The following is a 17,660-nucleotide window of genomic DNA, read 5'->3' on the forward strand; positions in this document are numbered from 1 at the left end:
GCATTTTCCATTACAGAGTAATTATTTGTGTGTCTTTTAACAGAACTGGAATGTGTTGAAAACGTAGAGAGTGGTACAATATGAATTTTCAGTTTACTCAAATCAGTGTTTTTTGAGCAGTAGTGTGAAGATTTCCTGTCTTGTTTGCCCAGGAATCTAGAATGAATGTATTCCTATAATGTCAGAAAGAAGCATTTCTATAATTGGCTTTTGGAAAACCTTTTAATAAAAACTCCTCATTTGGTAGAATAAATACTTAGGACATTTAGACTGCTGACCCTGTGAATAGCTGTCGATGTTAAGGTAGCATTTATCTTTAAATGTACATGTGATAATTTACCACGTGTTCGTAGTAAGCTGCCAAGCACAAGAGCTATCCAAAGGGCAGTAGATAGGGCTTCTGAGAGGCTCATACAGACTCAGCATTGCGTGCTGTGGACTGTTTGAATCCATTGGTTAAAACAAGAAAAAATATTTTTGTATCTGAGGTACAACTTCAGTGGATGTTTTGCATCTATGTTTTAAGTTAAGCTTTATAAACTGAGGCACAAGCTCAATTGTTTTCTCCAATAAGTAGAATAACTGCTTTTTTCAGCCTAGCTTTTCTTCTGTTTTGTATTCACTCTAGCTGCACCAAGGCCAACAGAACAGTCTTCATAAAAAATAATTCTCTTGCTGCAAACGGACTTTTGTTTATCAAGATTACTCAAATTACAGAGATTATAAAACAGAAAGAAACTTTCTTTTTATTTGATTATTAGTTCAATTACTAGTAAATAGAAGGAAATATTCTTTACTGAGTTAAACAGAAATATTTAAGAATTAGCCTATTGAACTACATCTGCACTAAATCAGTTGCTCTTGTAAGAGCAATTTTGAAATATCGTATTTCAGTAAAGGCACAATGTTAGTTTTGAATGCCAAACAGTACAGAAGCTTGAATGGTCTGTTTCTTTTTATCAAAAAAAAAGAGTTTTCTTATGAGGCTTGCATGGTGTTTGACTTCAGTGGAATGGCGTCAGAATTTAGGTTTTTCTCAATTGTTTTGTAGGCAAGCTGAACAAAGCTGTGCAAACCAAGAATTAGAATGTGATGATAGGAGATCACAGAGAAGGCGAGAAGAAAGAGGTACTTACAAAGAAAGAGAAGCTTATGATCAGTCATCGTGGCATCATCATAATGCATCACAAAGGGACTGGAAGTGGGAAAAGGATGATTATATTAATCCTAGACAAGGCAAATTTTCACACTCTCAGAGGAACCTTAATATGAACAGACACACAGGTGGCCCAAGAGGACGCTCTGGGTGGCACCAAAATGTTTCAGGAGGCTCTTCAAATCGGCATAACTATGGGAATTCTGGAACTGTTTGGCGTCCAAGTGTGCGGGGAGGAGGCACATCAAATTGGCATCGCAGTGCTAGGGAGAGAAATTCTACTTGGCACTCTGAAGGAACGGTTAATTTTTCTAGCTGGAATTCCAAGAGTTACGGAGGAAACTGGAAATCTAGTCCTCATGGTACAAATGGCTGGAATTTTGGAAGCTCTGGAGATACATATTCATTAGAGCCAATTAAATATAATAAGGAAAGATATACATGGCAGCGGCAGGAGAAAGACAATGTTCTGCCGTACAGAGATCGAAAAAAAAGCAGGGACTTGCTTGATTTTACTAGTGATAAACTTCCTTCTGAGGGGGCATTGGATTTTGGTATGTCGAAACAACCAGAAAGCAAAACTTCAAGAGCCAGTGGAAAAAGTGGCAGTCCTTCCAGAGATAAAACGTATCGCTGGAGTCCCTACCCATCCCAGAAAGCTGCAGAGCAGCAACCACGTTCTGATGATAATGTTTCTAAAACTCCAAATAAAATGGAGTCTGTGTTTATGCCTCTTACTGATTCAACAATGAAAGGAAAAACTTGTGAAGCCAATGTTAGCCTTTCAAAACTTAAAAAATGGGAAGCATCTTCCCTTTCGAATGTAACCTCAGATCACCTTGATTCTTGCAAGGTAATAAAAGACTGTTCCAGTGGTGAAAAACCTGACAAAGGTGATGGCAGAAGTAATAAGATGCCATCACTGAAATCCCCTCTTCTGAATATCACAGATATCAAGTTGTCTTCCCCAAAGCAAGACACAAACAGTCTCTTAAAAAATGTCAAGCTTCTGTTAACCTCAACTAGTGGCAAAGAGCAGAGTAATTTGAATGCCCTGAACTTGGAAACAAACCATTTCTCCTCCTATTCATCAAAGCTGCCTGGTACATGTACTGGTGACTTACAAGACAACAACGATGTGCTTGGTAGCAATCTTGGAGAGCCTGGTAATAAGCTAAGTGAATCAGAGCAAAACCTCAAAGATGTTCAGTCCAGCCACACCTTGCAAAATGCTCCCTTAAGATCTTGCAAGGATACATGTGACCCGAATAAGGAAGAAACTGGGAAAGCATCACCAAAGAACAAGTTCAAATTAGATTCATTAGATGTGAGTGATGGTGATTTAATGGGAAGTGAGAAGTCAGAAGCAAGAGTTGAAAAGTTGGGTTCTACTAGTTCTTGTTTACCCTGTGACTCTACAGAAGGTAAACCTGCCACCTCTCAAAAGGAAGATGATGAAAAGCCGATTGCTTCAAGTGTTACTTCTGCTGATCTGAAAGATATGCAATTTCAGATGGAATCTGCAGTTTCTCCATCAAGCAGTCAGGACCATTTGCATGTGTATTTGAAAACCTCCTCACAGGACGGAGAAGGGGATGAAGAGCGTGTCAAGTCACATGATCACTTCGAAATGGAAGGTTTTGAAAATCCTTCAGATCATGAGCTGCAGAAAGGAGGAAGCCAGTCACTAGGCCTGCTTCTTCCCGATTTAAGCAAACTTGGCCTCCCTGCCTCTCTGCAAAGAGACTTGACACGACATATTAGTCTGAAGAGCAAAGTTGGGACACATCTTCCAGAGCCCAATCTCAATAATGCACGGCGCATTCGGAATGTGAGCGGCCATCGGAGGAGTGAGTCTGAGAAGGAGTCAGGGCTTAAACCCACCCTCAGGCAGATTCTTAGTACTTCCCGGCGAAATGTGAACTGGGATCAAGTCATCCAGCAGGTTACCAAGAAGAAACAGGAGCTTGGCAAAGGTTTACCAAGGTTGGTAGCTTTCAGATCTAACCATGCTTGTCTGTGTGTATGTTGAGGGGAAAGGGTTCTGTTTCTCCAAATCTGAAATGAATTCCAGGATCCTAAAACTAAGACTTCAGAATGAAGCTTACTATACCACGATCTTTTGCATATACAAATAATTTTGAGTTTTTATGACTCCTTGCTGCTGTGGATGTCTATCCTTAGATAAATAATAGTAGTCTGCTGTTCAGAAAAAGATTCTGATCAGTTCATAATCATTGCTTAGTATCTGAATATGGACACTAGCAATATACTTGCTTTGCAAGTTCTAGTAGGTGGAAGAATGTAAAAATGTGATCAGGATGGGAACAATGCTGTGACAGTTGCTTATTTCTTCATTTATTCAGGGCTACAAGAAATGCTTGCCTTGCTGCAGACAGAATAAATTCCTCTTCATTTATTAACCTTTTAATCTGATATACAGTTTGAGTTTGTGTTTAGAAGAAGCAATTATAAAATACTTCACTTTTGAAACTTTCTTTAAACCTGGAGTTTTTGAAGTGTCTTGAAAAGATGTCATATTTTCTTATTACAAACTTGGTTTGGAATAATTATAATAACATGAATTCTGACTTGGAAATCATGCTGTCAGTTCTTAGCCACTAAATCTCATTTTGTGATACACAAAAGATAATCCATTGCCAGATGAAGCAGAAAGTACAGAATACCAGTGGAATGAGTTGCCAGATTTCTTAAAGCAATAACATGAATTTGGAGAGGGGGTAAGCTTTTTCTGGACTTACCTGGCTTGTTACATGCATATTTATTTTTCTTTTTATTTGTTAAAGGTTTGGCATAGAAATGGTGCCTCTTGTTCAAAATGAGCAAGAGGGTCTAGAACTTGAAGAAGAATCTGATCTGTCTACTCTGGAAGGATTCCAGTGGGAAGGGATTTCCTTAGCAGTGCCTGGCTTAGCCAGAAAACGTAGCTTTTCTGAAAGCAGTGTCATTGCAGACAGAAATCCTTCTACTTGTAGCTTCTTCAGTGAACAAGCCAAAACAAAAGAAAGTGGGCAAAGGGAAATAATTTCAGCCAGCCACTCACATCACATAACATCTGGGTATGAGGTAAGCGCTGATGCTGAGGTTGACTTGAAACGGGAGACATCTTCTCTTCCTCTGTCACCATTTATGTCTGAAAGAACTGAGACTAGTGGAAGGAGACACAGCTTCCTGGCCACCTCTGAGGTCACAAGCCCTACAAAACAAGACCAGGAAAGCCCAGAGAAGAGAACACCTCTTCTTGAAAAACAAAACGTACTAGAAGTCTCAGAAGAAAACTGTCCAGCTTCAAGTAATGCTTCACTTCTTGCAGTATCTAATAACATAGATGCAGCTACAGACAGTAGCTGCACATCTGGTACTGAGCAGAACGACAGCCAAGGAATTGGAAAGAAAAGAAGAGCAACTGGAGTAAGTGTGCAATTTTGTCCAGCTTTGTGCTAAAAAAATGGTTTTTTCCCTGTCAATGGCCATTCAGCCTTGGAATGATCTCTGCAAGGAGGACTTTCTCCATTTGCTTGTCTTGTACATTGATAAGCTCAAACTAATTTTCTTGTTTGGCTTAATTTTCTTTAAGAATCTTTTACATTTCTACTTTCCTTGTGCAGGACTTCAGCTTAATCTTTTAAAATTAGTTGGAATGGCAAATGCTCTTTAATTTTGATTTGGTGACTAGCATGCTATACTGGTAATTGAGAGCTATTAAAATATTTCTGTGGAACTACTTGGTGTTGTAGCAAGGATCTTGTTTTTTCAAAACATAAATGGGAGCTAAACTGTAGTAGAAATTTGTTTTCCTTAGATGTTCCTAGTTTTATGGTAAAGCAGAGGAAGACAAGCCTTTTTACTAAATTGCATACTCAAAATTATATACTTAAATCTGAATTTGTTTCACCATCCTGTCTTGGACTTAGCCAAAGGGGGGAAAAAAATATGTTTGTGATCAAAATGGTTTTGTTATATGCAGAAGGCGATAATTTTAATTTCTCACTGATTTAATCCTCCAGACCTTCAACTAAAACAGAGCAGAAAATCTGACTCAAGTGTGGTATTAAACATCTGAGCAAGCACAAGGCTTCAGCTTATTAAACATGTCTTCCTAATTGAGATGAAAACACTCACTTTGTTGCCCTCTCTCTTTTAAGGGCAGAGGGAAGGCCAAGTTATACAAGAATGAGCAAAATGATTTGTATATTCTTCATGGGTACAATTAATGCTTGAAAAGACAGTGGATGTTTGATTTTTTTATTTAGGCAAAATTGCTTTTGTAACTTTTGTTAATAAATGATTTTACTTGCAGGAGGGATCTTCTCCTGAAATCCCTAGTCTAGAAAGAAAGAATAAGAGAAGAAAAATCAAAAGTAAAAAAGGTGAGTCAATGTCATACATGTGCATCTGGTATAGGGGTTATAAATACCTAACAGTATTTTGACTTGGCTAAAATGATAATTCCTTAATGTTACTTTGGTGCTTCTTGAGCTCTTACTGAAGGTCATGTGGTGGACTGCTCTCACATCTGCAACACATTATTCTTTAAAGAGTCCCATCTTAACTTGTCACAAGTTATTTCTAAGAGAAGACTTTTTGCCTCCTTTCTGCCTACAATTCATGTTCCTGATTGCACAGATTGGGCCTTTGCTTTCCCCTGCTCAGGGAAGAAAGGTTTGCTGCCTCTTCAGATGGAAGTTCCGAAGGGAGAAACACCCATCACTCCCCTTCTAATTCAGCCATGCTGAGTTCCCTTTCTAATTTTGGATGGTCTTACCAGAAGACTTGTCCTCTGCATAGTTTGGGTTGTGTTCTGGTTTTGGCATCTCCAGCAATACTTCTTATTTTTTGACTCTTCCTTCCCTGTTCTTAATGGAAATGAATGTGGAATGCCTCACTCCTTCCTGCTCCTGACCAAAGAAAACTCTTGTTCTGTCATTAGACAGGTCTTTCGCGAACTTACCTCACACATCTGCATCACCACATATCAAAATTAACCATCTGTGGTTTAGAGAGAATGTTTTCTTTGGGAATTAAATAATTGCATCACCATCTGGGAGCTATCTGAAGATAGCTTTCAAATCTTCCATTTACCTTTTTTTAATTCTTTATTTATACTGAGCGTTGTTTGGAATGCAGAACAATTAATATGGATCTTATTGTGGGAACTAATATTTCATTACTTGAAAAGATGGGGTTCTTTATCAGCCTCTGTCATCAATGACTAGTGTCTATTGTGGAGACTAGTAACACATTTGACTTAAAATCACTCCTTCCCATTACTTTGCTTCAGCATAACCCTTATTACTAAGGGAAACTATAACTTGAATGAAACTAAGCAGTGCTCTGACTGAAACTTAATTTGCTTGGAGAATCTCTGCAATGCCGGAGGACTTTAGAAAGGGATCTTTTGCTAAGTACAGTGCTCAGAGACTCTTTCTCAAGAGATTGCAAACATGAGTCTCACATCCCAAAATCATCCTGGATAGTAAATGGTATTTTATTGTTGGGTTCTTCTCTTAAGCTGCCTTTCCTTGGCCTCTGGATTAACTGAGTAATTTAAATGTCATTTAGCTTAAAGTTGCCTTTGCCTTTTTGATTATATTAATGGAAAGTGTGTATTTATACTTTGTGTGCGTGTACTTCAACAAAAGATCTTTGTGGAAGAAAATGACTTTGTTTTATTAAACTAAATCAGTGCTGGCAAAGCTATGACGGAAATAAAGTAACTAGAGTCAAGGTTGAGATCCTGTAAAGAGGAATACTCGACTTCGCTCTTCTTTCATGTAGCTGTGACTATTCCTGTGCATAGATACTCCTTCTCAGCTTCTTCTATGACTATTGATGGTTGACCTAGTTTATGTGATTTTTACATTCCGAGATGGTAGTATTTATTGAGATATCGTGTAATGTATTTTAACATATTGTCAAGTACAATTATACTCTACATTTTGTTTCTTTTTCAGAACGTTCTCAGGTAGACCAGTTGTTGGCTATTTCGCTGAGGGAAGAAGAGTTAAGCAAGTCCCTGCACAGTGTGGACAGCAGTCTCCTGCAGGCTAGGGCTGCCCTGCAGGCTGCATATGTTGAGGTTCAACGGTTCCTTGTATTAAAGCAACAGGTAAAAGTGGGCTTTTGAGACTGTCTGAACTAGAAATTAGCAGCCTGAAAAACTGCCTTAAGTAGGCCTGATTTAAAGCACAACTGTTTTGCAGATAACCATGGAAATGAGTACACTGAGAAGTCAGAGAATCCAGATCTTGCAGGGGCTACAAGGTATGAAGTACCATAAAACTACAACAGTGGGATGTTGACTCGTATTCTTTGAGCTCGGTATCTTGTAAAAATTGGATTTAACTTGAATTCACTTATGTAAAAGTGCAATAAAATTGTAGACTTTCAATATTGAAGTCTTTATTGTTCAAGTGTGATCTGTCATCTTTGCTAGTGCCATCTAGTGGCATTTTTACAGATTTTTCTCTTCCTTGTCTCTGTCCACAAGAAATGAGCACCCCTACATTTTATTGTAAAATGGGAACATTTTTGTTCTGTTTTTTTTTCTCTCCTCTTTTGCCATTAGAAACATATGAACCTTCTGAACTATCAGAGCAACCTTCTTGCAGTGTCTTAAGTGAGAGAAGAAATAGCAAATCTCAGACGGCAGCTGATGTAATTCCTGCAGGCTCCTTCCTGCCCCTTTTAGACACTTTGTCGTCTTCTGTACCTCCACTGGGAGCTTCTGTGCATGTAAACATGCCATCACCATTCCAGCCTTCTGGCATCACACCTACTGCTCCTCCTGACTCCTCAGTACAAGTTAAACGAGAACCTGTGTCTCCAAAAGGCCCAGAAGAAAATGTGAATTCTCTACTTCAGAGCTCTCCAGGTGCTTCACGAGCACAAGAGGTGGAGCAGAAGGATGGTATGTGTGGCTTCTCTTTGTTTTTTAAGCAAATTAGCTTTAAGGAAATAAGGAAATATTTTTTTCCTGGAAGAATTTAAGTTGGATCTCAAACCTGCAGCCTGTTGTGCAGGGATGAACTCCCGTTAACTTCTGTAGGACTTTGTCAACCTAATAGCATTAGAAACTGGTACCTTCTTTACAACACATCCAACTGGATTCCATGTTTTTGAAATTGCTAAGCACATGCAAATCGTAGCCATGCACCTACAGGTTTCTAGTTTTACTTAAAAAAAAAAAAAAAAAACACAAACATGAATTTTCATGTTACATCCTCTGAGATTAATTAGTTAATTTAAAAAAAAGGCAAAAATTAAAAAAGCCCAACAAACCTTAAACCCTCCCCTGTAATTTTTATCTTCTACTCTGCGTAATTTAATGGGCATTGGTAGCTGAAAATCTACCTGCAAAGGAAGAATGCGTGCCTGAAGATCTGTTTTAAAAATATATGACCAACTACATTAAGAGTATTCCATGTTCTTCCTGGGCCCTGCAGGATAAGCACAAAGAGTATAATTTGGATATTAAAAATAACAATCCATCTTCTCCCCTTCTCCATCTCTCCAAATCCCACTGGTCTGGAGATGCTGGTTAGATTTAATAACCTCATTCAAAGTTTGTACAATCTTATTTGTTATCTCAATAAACAATTTACTGTGGGAAGGATATTTGGCACTGTTTGCTGATGTGAGGAGAGCAAGTAGGAGAGGGCTGTCGATGAAGGGCTGTGTTCGCTTTTGTCTAGAGAAGAAACTGCTGAATTAACTGAACTACTAATATGAAAGCTACTGCTTGAGAAAAATGAGATCTTAATGGCTGTAACTGAAATGATTAACTCTTTATTTAGACAGTTCGAAACCCCTAAAACTCATGTACTGTAGTCTGTGGTCAAAGGCTTAAATGCTATTGGGACTTTACACTGCAACTTGCTACTGTGACTGAACATACAAACTGAAGATTAAAAGCTCATTCATCCTTTACTTTCCTCAGAGCCTGTGAACTTGAGCAGGGGGACTCTAATGACCGTTGTTTGTCTGCCATAACTGTCACCTACCCAAACTCTTAGCTTAGATAATTTGAGATAAAGATTCATAAGTAAGAATGTAGGTTTAATTTGCTGGTTTCTAAGATGCAGAAGCAGGGAAGTGTTTAGAATTCTGTCAGCTTCCCATTCTCATTGAAGGATCCCACCCAATAAATGCAGTGAACATGAAACATCCTGTTCTGGATTGTAGTTATTGCAAATGCAACTGGGGAATTTTAGGGTGTGGGAAACACAGCTGTGAGATGCTGCCTGTGTTCTTGGCCTGTCTCAGTTGAGCGGCCAGATTCATTTCTTCATATTAGCTTCAAATTAAAATGACAGGGAGAGATGTTTGTCCCATCGCTTAGTCCACCACAGAGGAACTAGAAAGCTTACCCTGATGGCTTGCCGTGCTGCTGTTCCCAGGACAAAAGGTACGATGCCACAGAGTGGGTTGTGCATGACCCATCTACCTTGAGTTAGGTCCAAGTATCATGGTAGAAATAACTAATCCAGATGGATTAAGCACAAGGTCTTCAAACTACATCGTTGAGCAGCTGAGATGTACTAGGCATGCATTGCTTAATACCAGTCCTGCAGCTGTGGAGACAGTTGGTACAGAAGCACACAGTGAAGAGTGGTAGCATCTTAAGCCAACAAGGGAAGATTCATCAAAGGTTGTTTGTCAGAACTTTAAAAGCATGTAGTCTGCCGGCGTCTTGAATTATGTACCCCATTCCTTTGCTTCTAGGTAACAGATAAACATTTTATTCCCTAGCTATGTTATTTAAAGGCCAGATAGCTGACTGAAATAGCAGATCTGCATGTGCACATAGCTTTCAACATGTAGATGTATGTACTTTACATGCATAATTGAGTGTAAAAAAAAAAAAAATGTAGGAAGAGCAATTTTGCATAAATATTTATTGCTGTACAGATTGCATATAACACTAATCTGTTTTCTTCAGAAGAGACCAGCCAGAAAACTACAGTGCATCCAGTCATCTCTGGAACCATGTCCCTATCAGAGCTGGCAGCTTGTTTCCAACGCACTAACCAAGATGTTCGTGAGCCTGCAGTGGACAAGGGAAAGGCTGGAATTCCTGAGAGCCCTTCTCCTCATTCACTGTCTGTTTTCAGCAAGAGAGAAGCAAATGACACAGTGACTGAGAGCTTTTTACTGGATCAGTGTAGCACCTCTCTTGCAAAGCATTCAGTCCTTCTAGAAATGCCAATGGATAAACCCCCCCCCAAATTGTCAGCAGAACCATCTGAGCAACAGATGACAACCACTGTAGTCCCAGCAGAAAAAGGGAACAAGAGGAGGAGAAAGTTAAGGAAGAAGAAAACTCTGAGGGCAGCCCATGTGCCGGAGAACAGTGATACAGAACAGGATATAATTCACTCTAAGCCTGTCCGGAAAGTCAAGACTGGAAGGGTTTCTAAAGGAGAAAAAGTTTCTACATCTACTCCAAGACAGAAGGATGGAGCTACTGCTCAAACAGCAAGAAACAGATATGAGAATGACAGCGATGCTTCTCTGGAACTAGTGGAAGTTCCAGCGCCCCAGTGTGAGGTGGTTGACGTTGGTTCATCAGAGTCGGGAGATGAGAAACCAGACAGTCCGTCAAAGAAGGATTCACGCAGCTCTATGGATCAAGCAGCGCGAGAGGCATCTTGCTCTGGTTATGATGAAGTGAGCTCTACCAGTGAGCTTGGCACAAATTATAGGGATGATGGGAAAAGGTGAGACTACTGTAGATTTCTCAAAAGTAAAAGCATTAAACAATATTCATAAAAGTCCTCTCTTTTTTTTTTTTTCCCTCTTCAGAAAGTCTTACAACATCAGTAACTTTTAATTTCATGGAGAAGTGAAATAAGAGGGAAAATGAAAATTGAATTTGCTTTTTTGGTCCAACAAATCAATGTGTCTTGTTACCTACTAATTTCTCTAATACAAGAACAAGGCTTCCCTCCACAGAAAATTTGTTTTGAGCTTATCTGTCGCAGCCTGTTTTCTACTAAGTGCAGAGTCTTGTATTCTGGAGTGTTACTTACACCAATATTTGTCTGAAAATGAACGTGCAAAGTCCAATATTGCTACTTGTTTTGTGTTACAGTGTGGCTGACATGCAGACTTCCATATCATCCCTAAGAGGATCAAAGAACTCATCAGGTATATCTTTTAAGCTTTTCTTCTGATACTTTGTGAATAGTATCTTGCAGGACATTAAGTCTTGACCAAACTGGTTCCAGAAGGGAATTTTGCTGTGAAGATAAAAACCTGCACTAAAAACTGAAGTGGGAAGTGATGCATACTCATTTGTCATCCCTCATTGAATGCTTTCTGCCTTGATCCCTCCACATCACCCTGCCCCATCCCACATGAACACTTCTGCTCCACAGCCTCTGTAGAGCTGTAGGACAAACAATAATACAATCCTTTTGCTATTTTAATAATCTTTCTGGACTTAACGTCATATAAGGGTCTTTCTGGCATTTTAAATTGCCTTCTGCCGCTTACAGGCTCCAGCTGGGACCCACAATGAATTTGACTTTCAGGTGCTGAGCCCACAAAATAGTTCTGCTGTTTGGTAATACAGACAACAGTATTGTGTTTGCTTGAGTGTGTTCACACAATCAAAATCCATGTCTCTCTGTCCTACAGAAGTGTCTTCGGAGCCAGGTGAGGATGAAGAACCTACAGAGGGAAACTTTGAGGGGCACGTGGCTGCAGTGAATGCTATTCAGATTTTTGGGAATTTGTTGTATACCTGCTCAGCAGACAAAACTGTTTGTGCCTACAATCTAGTTGTAAGTAAGGTTGTGGGAGTGGTATTACATTAATTGGAGTCACAAGATTGCAATTTTGTTTTTATAGAGCCTTACTATGTAGTTAAGGAAGCAACTGCTTTTTCAAGTGTTAATTTTTTTTCTATTCCTTTCTTCAAACCTCTCTTCTCCTCCTCCCCAACCTCTTCTCCCTATGAGAGGGGCAAGGGGAGATAAATTGCTGCATGTGTCCTGCTTTTGTTAGCTGTCCTGCCCTACTCTGTCAGGCATATATCCCGAGGGGCATTATGGGCCTTAATGTTGACAGACCCTGTGCTTTCCTTTCTAGAGCAGGAAGTGTGTGGCCATCTTTGAAGGACATACTTCAAAAGTGAACTGCCTCTTGGTCACGCAGACAAATGGGAAGAATGCTGTACTCTACACTGGCTCAAGCGACCACACTATCAACTGTTACAATATCAAGGTACTCAAACTCTGTGTTGGTTAACATGTACTGCTTTTTTATGCGAGTATTTCTTTGCAAATATAAATGGAAAAAGCCTTTTAAACCGATATGAGCTCGACATGAGCCCCACTGTATACCTCATTACAGTGGAACAGGAGAAAAAAAAACCCCAAACAGCAAACCCTAATCTTTTGGCTAACTTCTTAGCGGAGTTTTTGCTAGAACAGCTTGATGAGGATGGTTGTCTGGCCATGGATATTGTATTGCATTGTATTTGTCTTGCTGTATTTCAAACTTCACTGCTCATGGAAGGCACTGCTCTCTTCGTAGAGCAGCTATAGAGAGAACAGGTATCTATTATTCTGAGCACAGGTGAAAGAACAGACTGAGACTTCCTGAAGCTGGACTTTTAAGGATAAATGATAAGAAGGCTTGTCCAACCTGTGGCTTGATGGGGTAGCAAGTAAATATCTGCTTCAATGGGCAAACTGCCAGAGGATTTTTTGACTCTTAAGCTGATGATTCATGGCACTTCCCTTTTGGGGACTTCATGAGGATTCCTCAAACTCAAGCATGTAACAGGGTGTTTTTCATATACATATAGTCTGTAGTCTAAACTTCTGTATACATTAGAGGTTGTGACTAGAATAAAGTTTTTAGGGTTTTTACTGTTGCTGACTCTCAGAGCTGTTGTCAACTCTCAGAGATGGGAGTGAGCTGATTAAAACCAGTGTCCAAGAGCCATGTGACACTAGACTTTCAGATGTTTTTCTCCAGCTCTGTTGGTTCAAAAAATGCAGCTTGTAGGTGAAAATCATCATTCACTTCAGGCTCTTTTCCCCAAATTGTTTTCAGTTAATGAAAAGCTTTAAATTCTTTTTTCTGTTGCCAGACCAGAGAGCGCATGGAACAGTTTAAATTGGAAGATCGAGTGCTCTGTTTACACAGTAGATGGCGGATCCTTTACGCAGGCCTTGCAAATGGCACTGTGGTTACTTTCAGCATAAAGGTTGGTTTGTTTAAATATTGGCACCTGGAACCCTGTTGCGATGTTCTTTCTCTCCACTTTGTGTTTCTTTCCACTATTTCTCTTGAGTAGTAAGTGTATTTGTAATTAAAGTATTTTGGTATAAATGGTCACTGGCCCCTTTTGCTCCTTTATTTTGTCAGTGCACAAAGCTGTCCCATCTCTCCTTCCCTCTGGTTACCTTTCTCTTAACTGCTGTTGTCACGTTTTTCCTTAAGGTTCTACCTGGCCTACGAGTCATGTATCATGGGAGTTTTTTGACACAGTTAATTACTTGTGAATCTTCCTTTCTTGCCCATCAAAGTAGTGTGACAGACTTTAATGTGGCGCTGGTTTTGCCTGTTCCATTTGCAGTTACAGAAGAGACTCATTGACATGGTTTTCTGGCAAAGAGGCTTAATCAGCAGTTCCCATGATATTTAAAAGTGAACAAAAATTATTATTTAAATGGTTTTCTGATTATTCTTTTCAGGGATGCTAGATTAACTTCTCAGACTTATTCTTAAAAATTTAATCTGTTTTGGATTTTTCTCATAACAGTATTTTCTCTCATTGAGGGTTTACTGGATCTTTGCTAAATAATTAAGTATTTTTAAAAAGACAGAAAATAGAAACCCAACATGAGTAATTTCCTTGATTTCGAAACTTAGTTGTTAAGAGGCAACTCTTACCACGGCTGAAATGGCATGTCACCAAACTGAAATCAGATACTATAACAAGTACAACACAAAAAGGACGCAGTGGTCTAGTCAGCATCACAGCCAAGTTTTAATTCTAAATACCACTTTTTTCCTCCCCCAACAGAACAACAAGCAGGTTGATACCTTTGAATGCCACGGCCCCAGAGCAGTGAGCTGTCTCGCCACAGCTCAGGAAGGAGCACGCAAGTTGTTGGTTGTCGGCTCCTACGACTGCACCATCAGCGTGCGAGATGCACGGAATGGGCTGCTTCTCAGGACCCTGGAAGGTCACAGCAAGACTATACTCTGCATGAAGGCAAGTATCTCTGAAAATACATTTTTGACAAAGAATGCTTAAAAAGGTGTGTTTTTTCTTTTTCTTCCTCATCTAATAGTGAGCAGATTGTGGTAGGAAAAAGAGGATTGATTTATTTTAAACGATAACTGAGTAATTTGGTAGAAAAATTGTCTCTGGATGGCTGCCATACCTCTTGTTTGCAGCAAAACTGTTGGGGGTGTGTACGTGAGAGGCATATTTCATGTTGTTAGAAGATTCAGGGAATCTTGAAATGTGAGTTTGCCAACAGAGGAAAAGTTAGAGAAAAGATGAAGCTAGTTTTCACATATTCCGATTGTACAAATCTCAGAGGAAGCTGAAAAATATGTAACTCTGGAGAAGTATTCTTTTTAATAGAAAAATCACTGTCATTTATGTACAGGTTTCTGGCTCTTGAGATTACAAGGTGGAACATATACTTGTCTGACTGCTTTGCTGTGACCACTGTCATGTAACAGATAGGAGATGACTTCCATAAATTGTATTTGTCACTTTAGATATTATGGTGCAGTGGCACAGCCTTTTTTGCTCTGTGGACTGTGCTAGGGTGAGTTAGCCTGGTGGCCTGCAAGGTAACAACTTCTGATGTCAATTGTGAAGTGTCGAAATTCATCATTAGGATAGCACAGTACATTTTCTAGCTCTTACAGAAAGAACTCAGTGTGTACTTCTTTTTCATACTCTCCATTGATTTTAAGACTGTGAAATTTAGGAAATATTACAGTACCGCTTTAAACTAAGCAGTGTCTTAATGTTTTGCTTGCCCATTTCCGTATCTCTTACAAAAATAAAACTATTATTTGATGGTTTTTGTTTTGTTTTGGAAGGTTGTGAATGATCTGGTATTCAGTGGTTCCAGTGATCAGTCTGTCCATGCCCACAACATTCATGTAAGTCTCATATATAAATTTGGGATGACTTTTGCTATTAAGGTAGTGAATTCCTATGCCATAAAGCCAGTATTTCCAGAATTTTTGACTGACTGATGAGGCATAATAGCTTCTAGAAAAGGAAGTCATCTGATTTTGTTAATGTGACTACAGATTATAGCTAACTAAGGAAGGACGCAGAGGATAAAATACCTTGGGAGATACAAACATGATGGTTCTTGTGATATGATATGCAATGCCTTTTTATCTGGGGATCTTGCTTTTGCAAATATTACTACAAATGTGCTGATAACATGGAAAGGGTTCAGAGCAAAGCCATGTGAGATGTTCTAGTGGGGGAAGTGTTTCTTTATTACAGAAAAAAACTGAGGAACACAAACAGCATTCCAAACTAGTTCAAAAGCTGTTATACTGTTGTGAAGGCTTTGCCACTCTCTCCGTCTTTTACACCATCTTTCTCTTGTGCTAGCAGAAGCATTGGTGCAGCTACGCAATAAGTTGGATTAAGAAACTTAGCAGAGGTAAATTTTAATTGACAAAAAAAAATCTGTATATTTCTATGTATTTAGCTAAATTTGCTCACTGATCTTTGTGGCTACGTAAACACTGCTCGTACTAATAGCACAGTACTAGTTGCAGGATAGTTGGGAACATGTAACTAACGATGGAAAGAGGAGAAGTAGACACTTTTCATAGTGGCATACATTTCTATTGTACTGGAATGGCTCTGTCTTGACACAGGCAAAGGAAAGGTTAAGTAGTACTTGATCATAATCTAGAAGTGCCTTCAAAGGAAATGGCAGTCTAATAAGGTTGTTTCCATTTTTTGAGAAGTGAGCATTGAAGGTATCTACCCTATGTAAGTTAGATAAAACTGGATTGTTTTGTTGTTTTAAACAAACAAACAAACCCCACCTTTGCTTTGCTTTTTCTTCACACAGACTGGAGAGCTGGTGCGCATCTATAAAGGCCATAACCATGCAGTAACAGTTGTGAACATTCTTGGGAAAGTGATGGTGACAGCATGTCTGGATAAATTTGTTCGTGTTTATGAACTACAGGTAAGAAAATAGATGGTTACTAATGGCATTTACCTAATATGCGTTAATTAATCATTTTGAAGTCAAACAGAAGTCATCTTTGTGCTCACTGGTCTCTGGCCCATCCCTTTCTTTCCTGTCACTCGGAATATATAGTTGTCTTACCAACCAAAATACATGGGGTTTAAAGAATATAACCTAAAACATTTTTTTTAGAACCTGGATTATCTGAAGATAATGATACCTCAGAAAGGTGGAGAAATGTTAGTTTTGTCTGCTTGAAAGAGCAAGTGCTTAGTTGGACAAAAAGGCTCACAAAAGTAATGTAACCAAAAGTGAGCTTTCGTGATGGCTATGGAGTTTGGAATTCACCAGGGCTGTTTAGCTGCTACCCAGGAAACCGCTCTTGGAAGTGTTGTCTCTTGCATGCCTATGAAAAACAGCTGTTAACTGTCATGCTATTAATGCCTGGTTTTGTTTCTTTCAAGTCGCACGACCGCTTGCAAGTCTATGGAGGCCACACAGATATGATCATGTGTATGACCATCCATAAGAGCATGGTAACTCTTCTTTTCACTGGTCTCAGAGAGAAGGTTGTAATTTCCATGAGCATATACAAGACAGTTTAAATTTTTCAGATAATCAACCTGCTAACTAAGACAGAAGAACTTAGAAATGTCAGCCATTGCTAAGACAGCTTTGTATTTATGAAATATTATTGTCTGGGGAAAATTGACCTTCTTGCTTATTGTAGTCTTAAAACAATCGTTCTGTTTACAGTGATGATTGCAATGAAGAGTCTAGAAATAGTAAAATATTCCCTCTTTTCAAGCATCATTCCTGTTTGACTTTTATTTAAGACAGTCACACAGATGCTAGAGAAAAGTTTCACGCACAGTCAAACCTCTAGTAACCTTTGACAGAACCTAAACAAAGGCATGCAGTTGATTTAGGTGCACAGATTTCTTCATGCATCTGCCCTGCAAGATAGATTTCAGAAGCACTTCTGGATAAGTAACTTGCTCAAAATAGTCATTAAAAGCACTTACTTGTCTGCGTATGTAGGAGTTTGTGTGCAAACTTTCTTTCAGATTGTAGAGGTGTAGTAACGATGTGTAGCAATAGAAGAATCAAGTCTAACAGAACTGATCCCCTTCTAACTGGAACACATACTGCCCAAGCTTCACTTCTCACGTGAGTGAGGTGGAGACTTGACGTGCACTCAGGCTTTGTGCTTACAGTCTGAGGCTTGAACTGCCTTCAGCAATAGTCTGGTTTGGGCTTTCTCAAATCAAAGA

The 17,660-nt window shown here is 39.2% G+C and overlaps 1 protein-coding gene across 3 annotated transcripts in view; it reads left to right on the top strand.

Annotated features, from left to right (window-relative positions):
* ZNF106 (zinc finger protein 106) overlaps positions 1–17,660 on the top strand; it is a 33,384-nt gene that overhangs the window by 8,614 nt on the left and 7,110 nt on the right. For 2 of the 3 annotated variants that reach the window (XM_065636550.1, XM_065636548.1), the window contains 15 exons: positions 1,052–3,142; positions 3,964–4,588; positions 5,478–5,547; positions 7,132–7,286; positions 7,381–7,441; positions 7,746–8,087; positions 10,119–10,896; positions 11,271–11,326; positions 11,819–11,964; positions 12,272–12,406; positions 13,281–13,397; positions 14,220–14,411; positions 15,260–15,322; positions 16,264–16,383; positions 16,851–16,922. In XM_065636550.1, the coding sequence (XP_065492622.1) occupies positions 1,052–3,142; positions 3,964–4,588; positions 5,478–5,547; positions 7,132–7,286; positions 7,381–7,441; positions 7,746–8,087; positions 10,119–10,896; positions 11,271–11,326; positions 11,819–11,964; positions 12,272–12,406; positions 13,281–13,397; positions 14,220–14,411; positions 15,260–15,322; positions 16,264–16,383; positions 16,851–16,922 (5,023 nt within the window). The remainder of the gene's footprint in view (positions 1–1,051; positions 3,143–3,963; positions 4,589–5,477; positions 5,548–7,131; positions 7,287–7,380; positions 7,442–7,745; positions 8,088–10,118; positions 10,897–11,270; positions 11,327–11,818; positions 11,965–12,271; positions 12,407–13,280; positions 13,398–14,219; positions 14,412–15,259; positions 15,323–16,263; positions 16,384–16,850; positions 16,923–17,660) is intronic. The other variant, XM_065636549.1, reaches the window with a different exon arrangement.

Source organism: Caloenas nicobarica, chromosome 5 (genome assembly GCF_036013445.1).
Source record: "Caloenas nicobarica isolate bCalNic1 chromosome 5, bCalNic1.hap1, whole genome shotgun sequence".
NCBI lineage: Eukaryota > Metazoa > Chordata > Aves > Columbiformes > Columbidae > Caloenas > Caloenas nicobarica.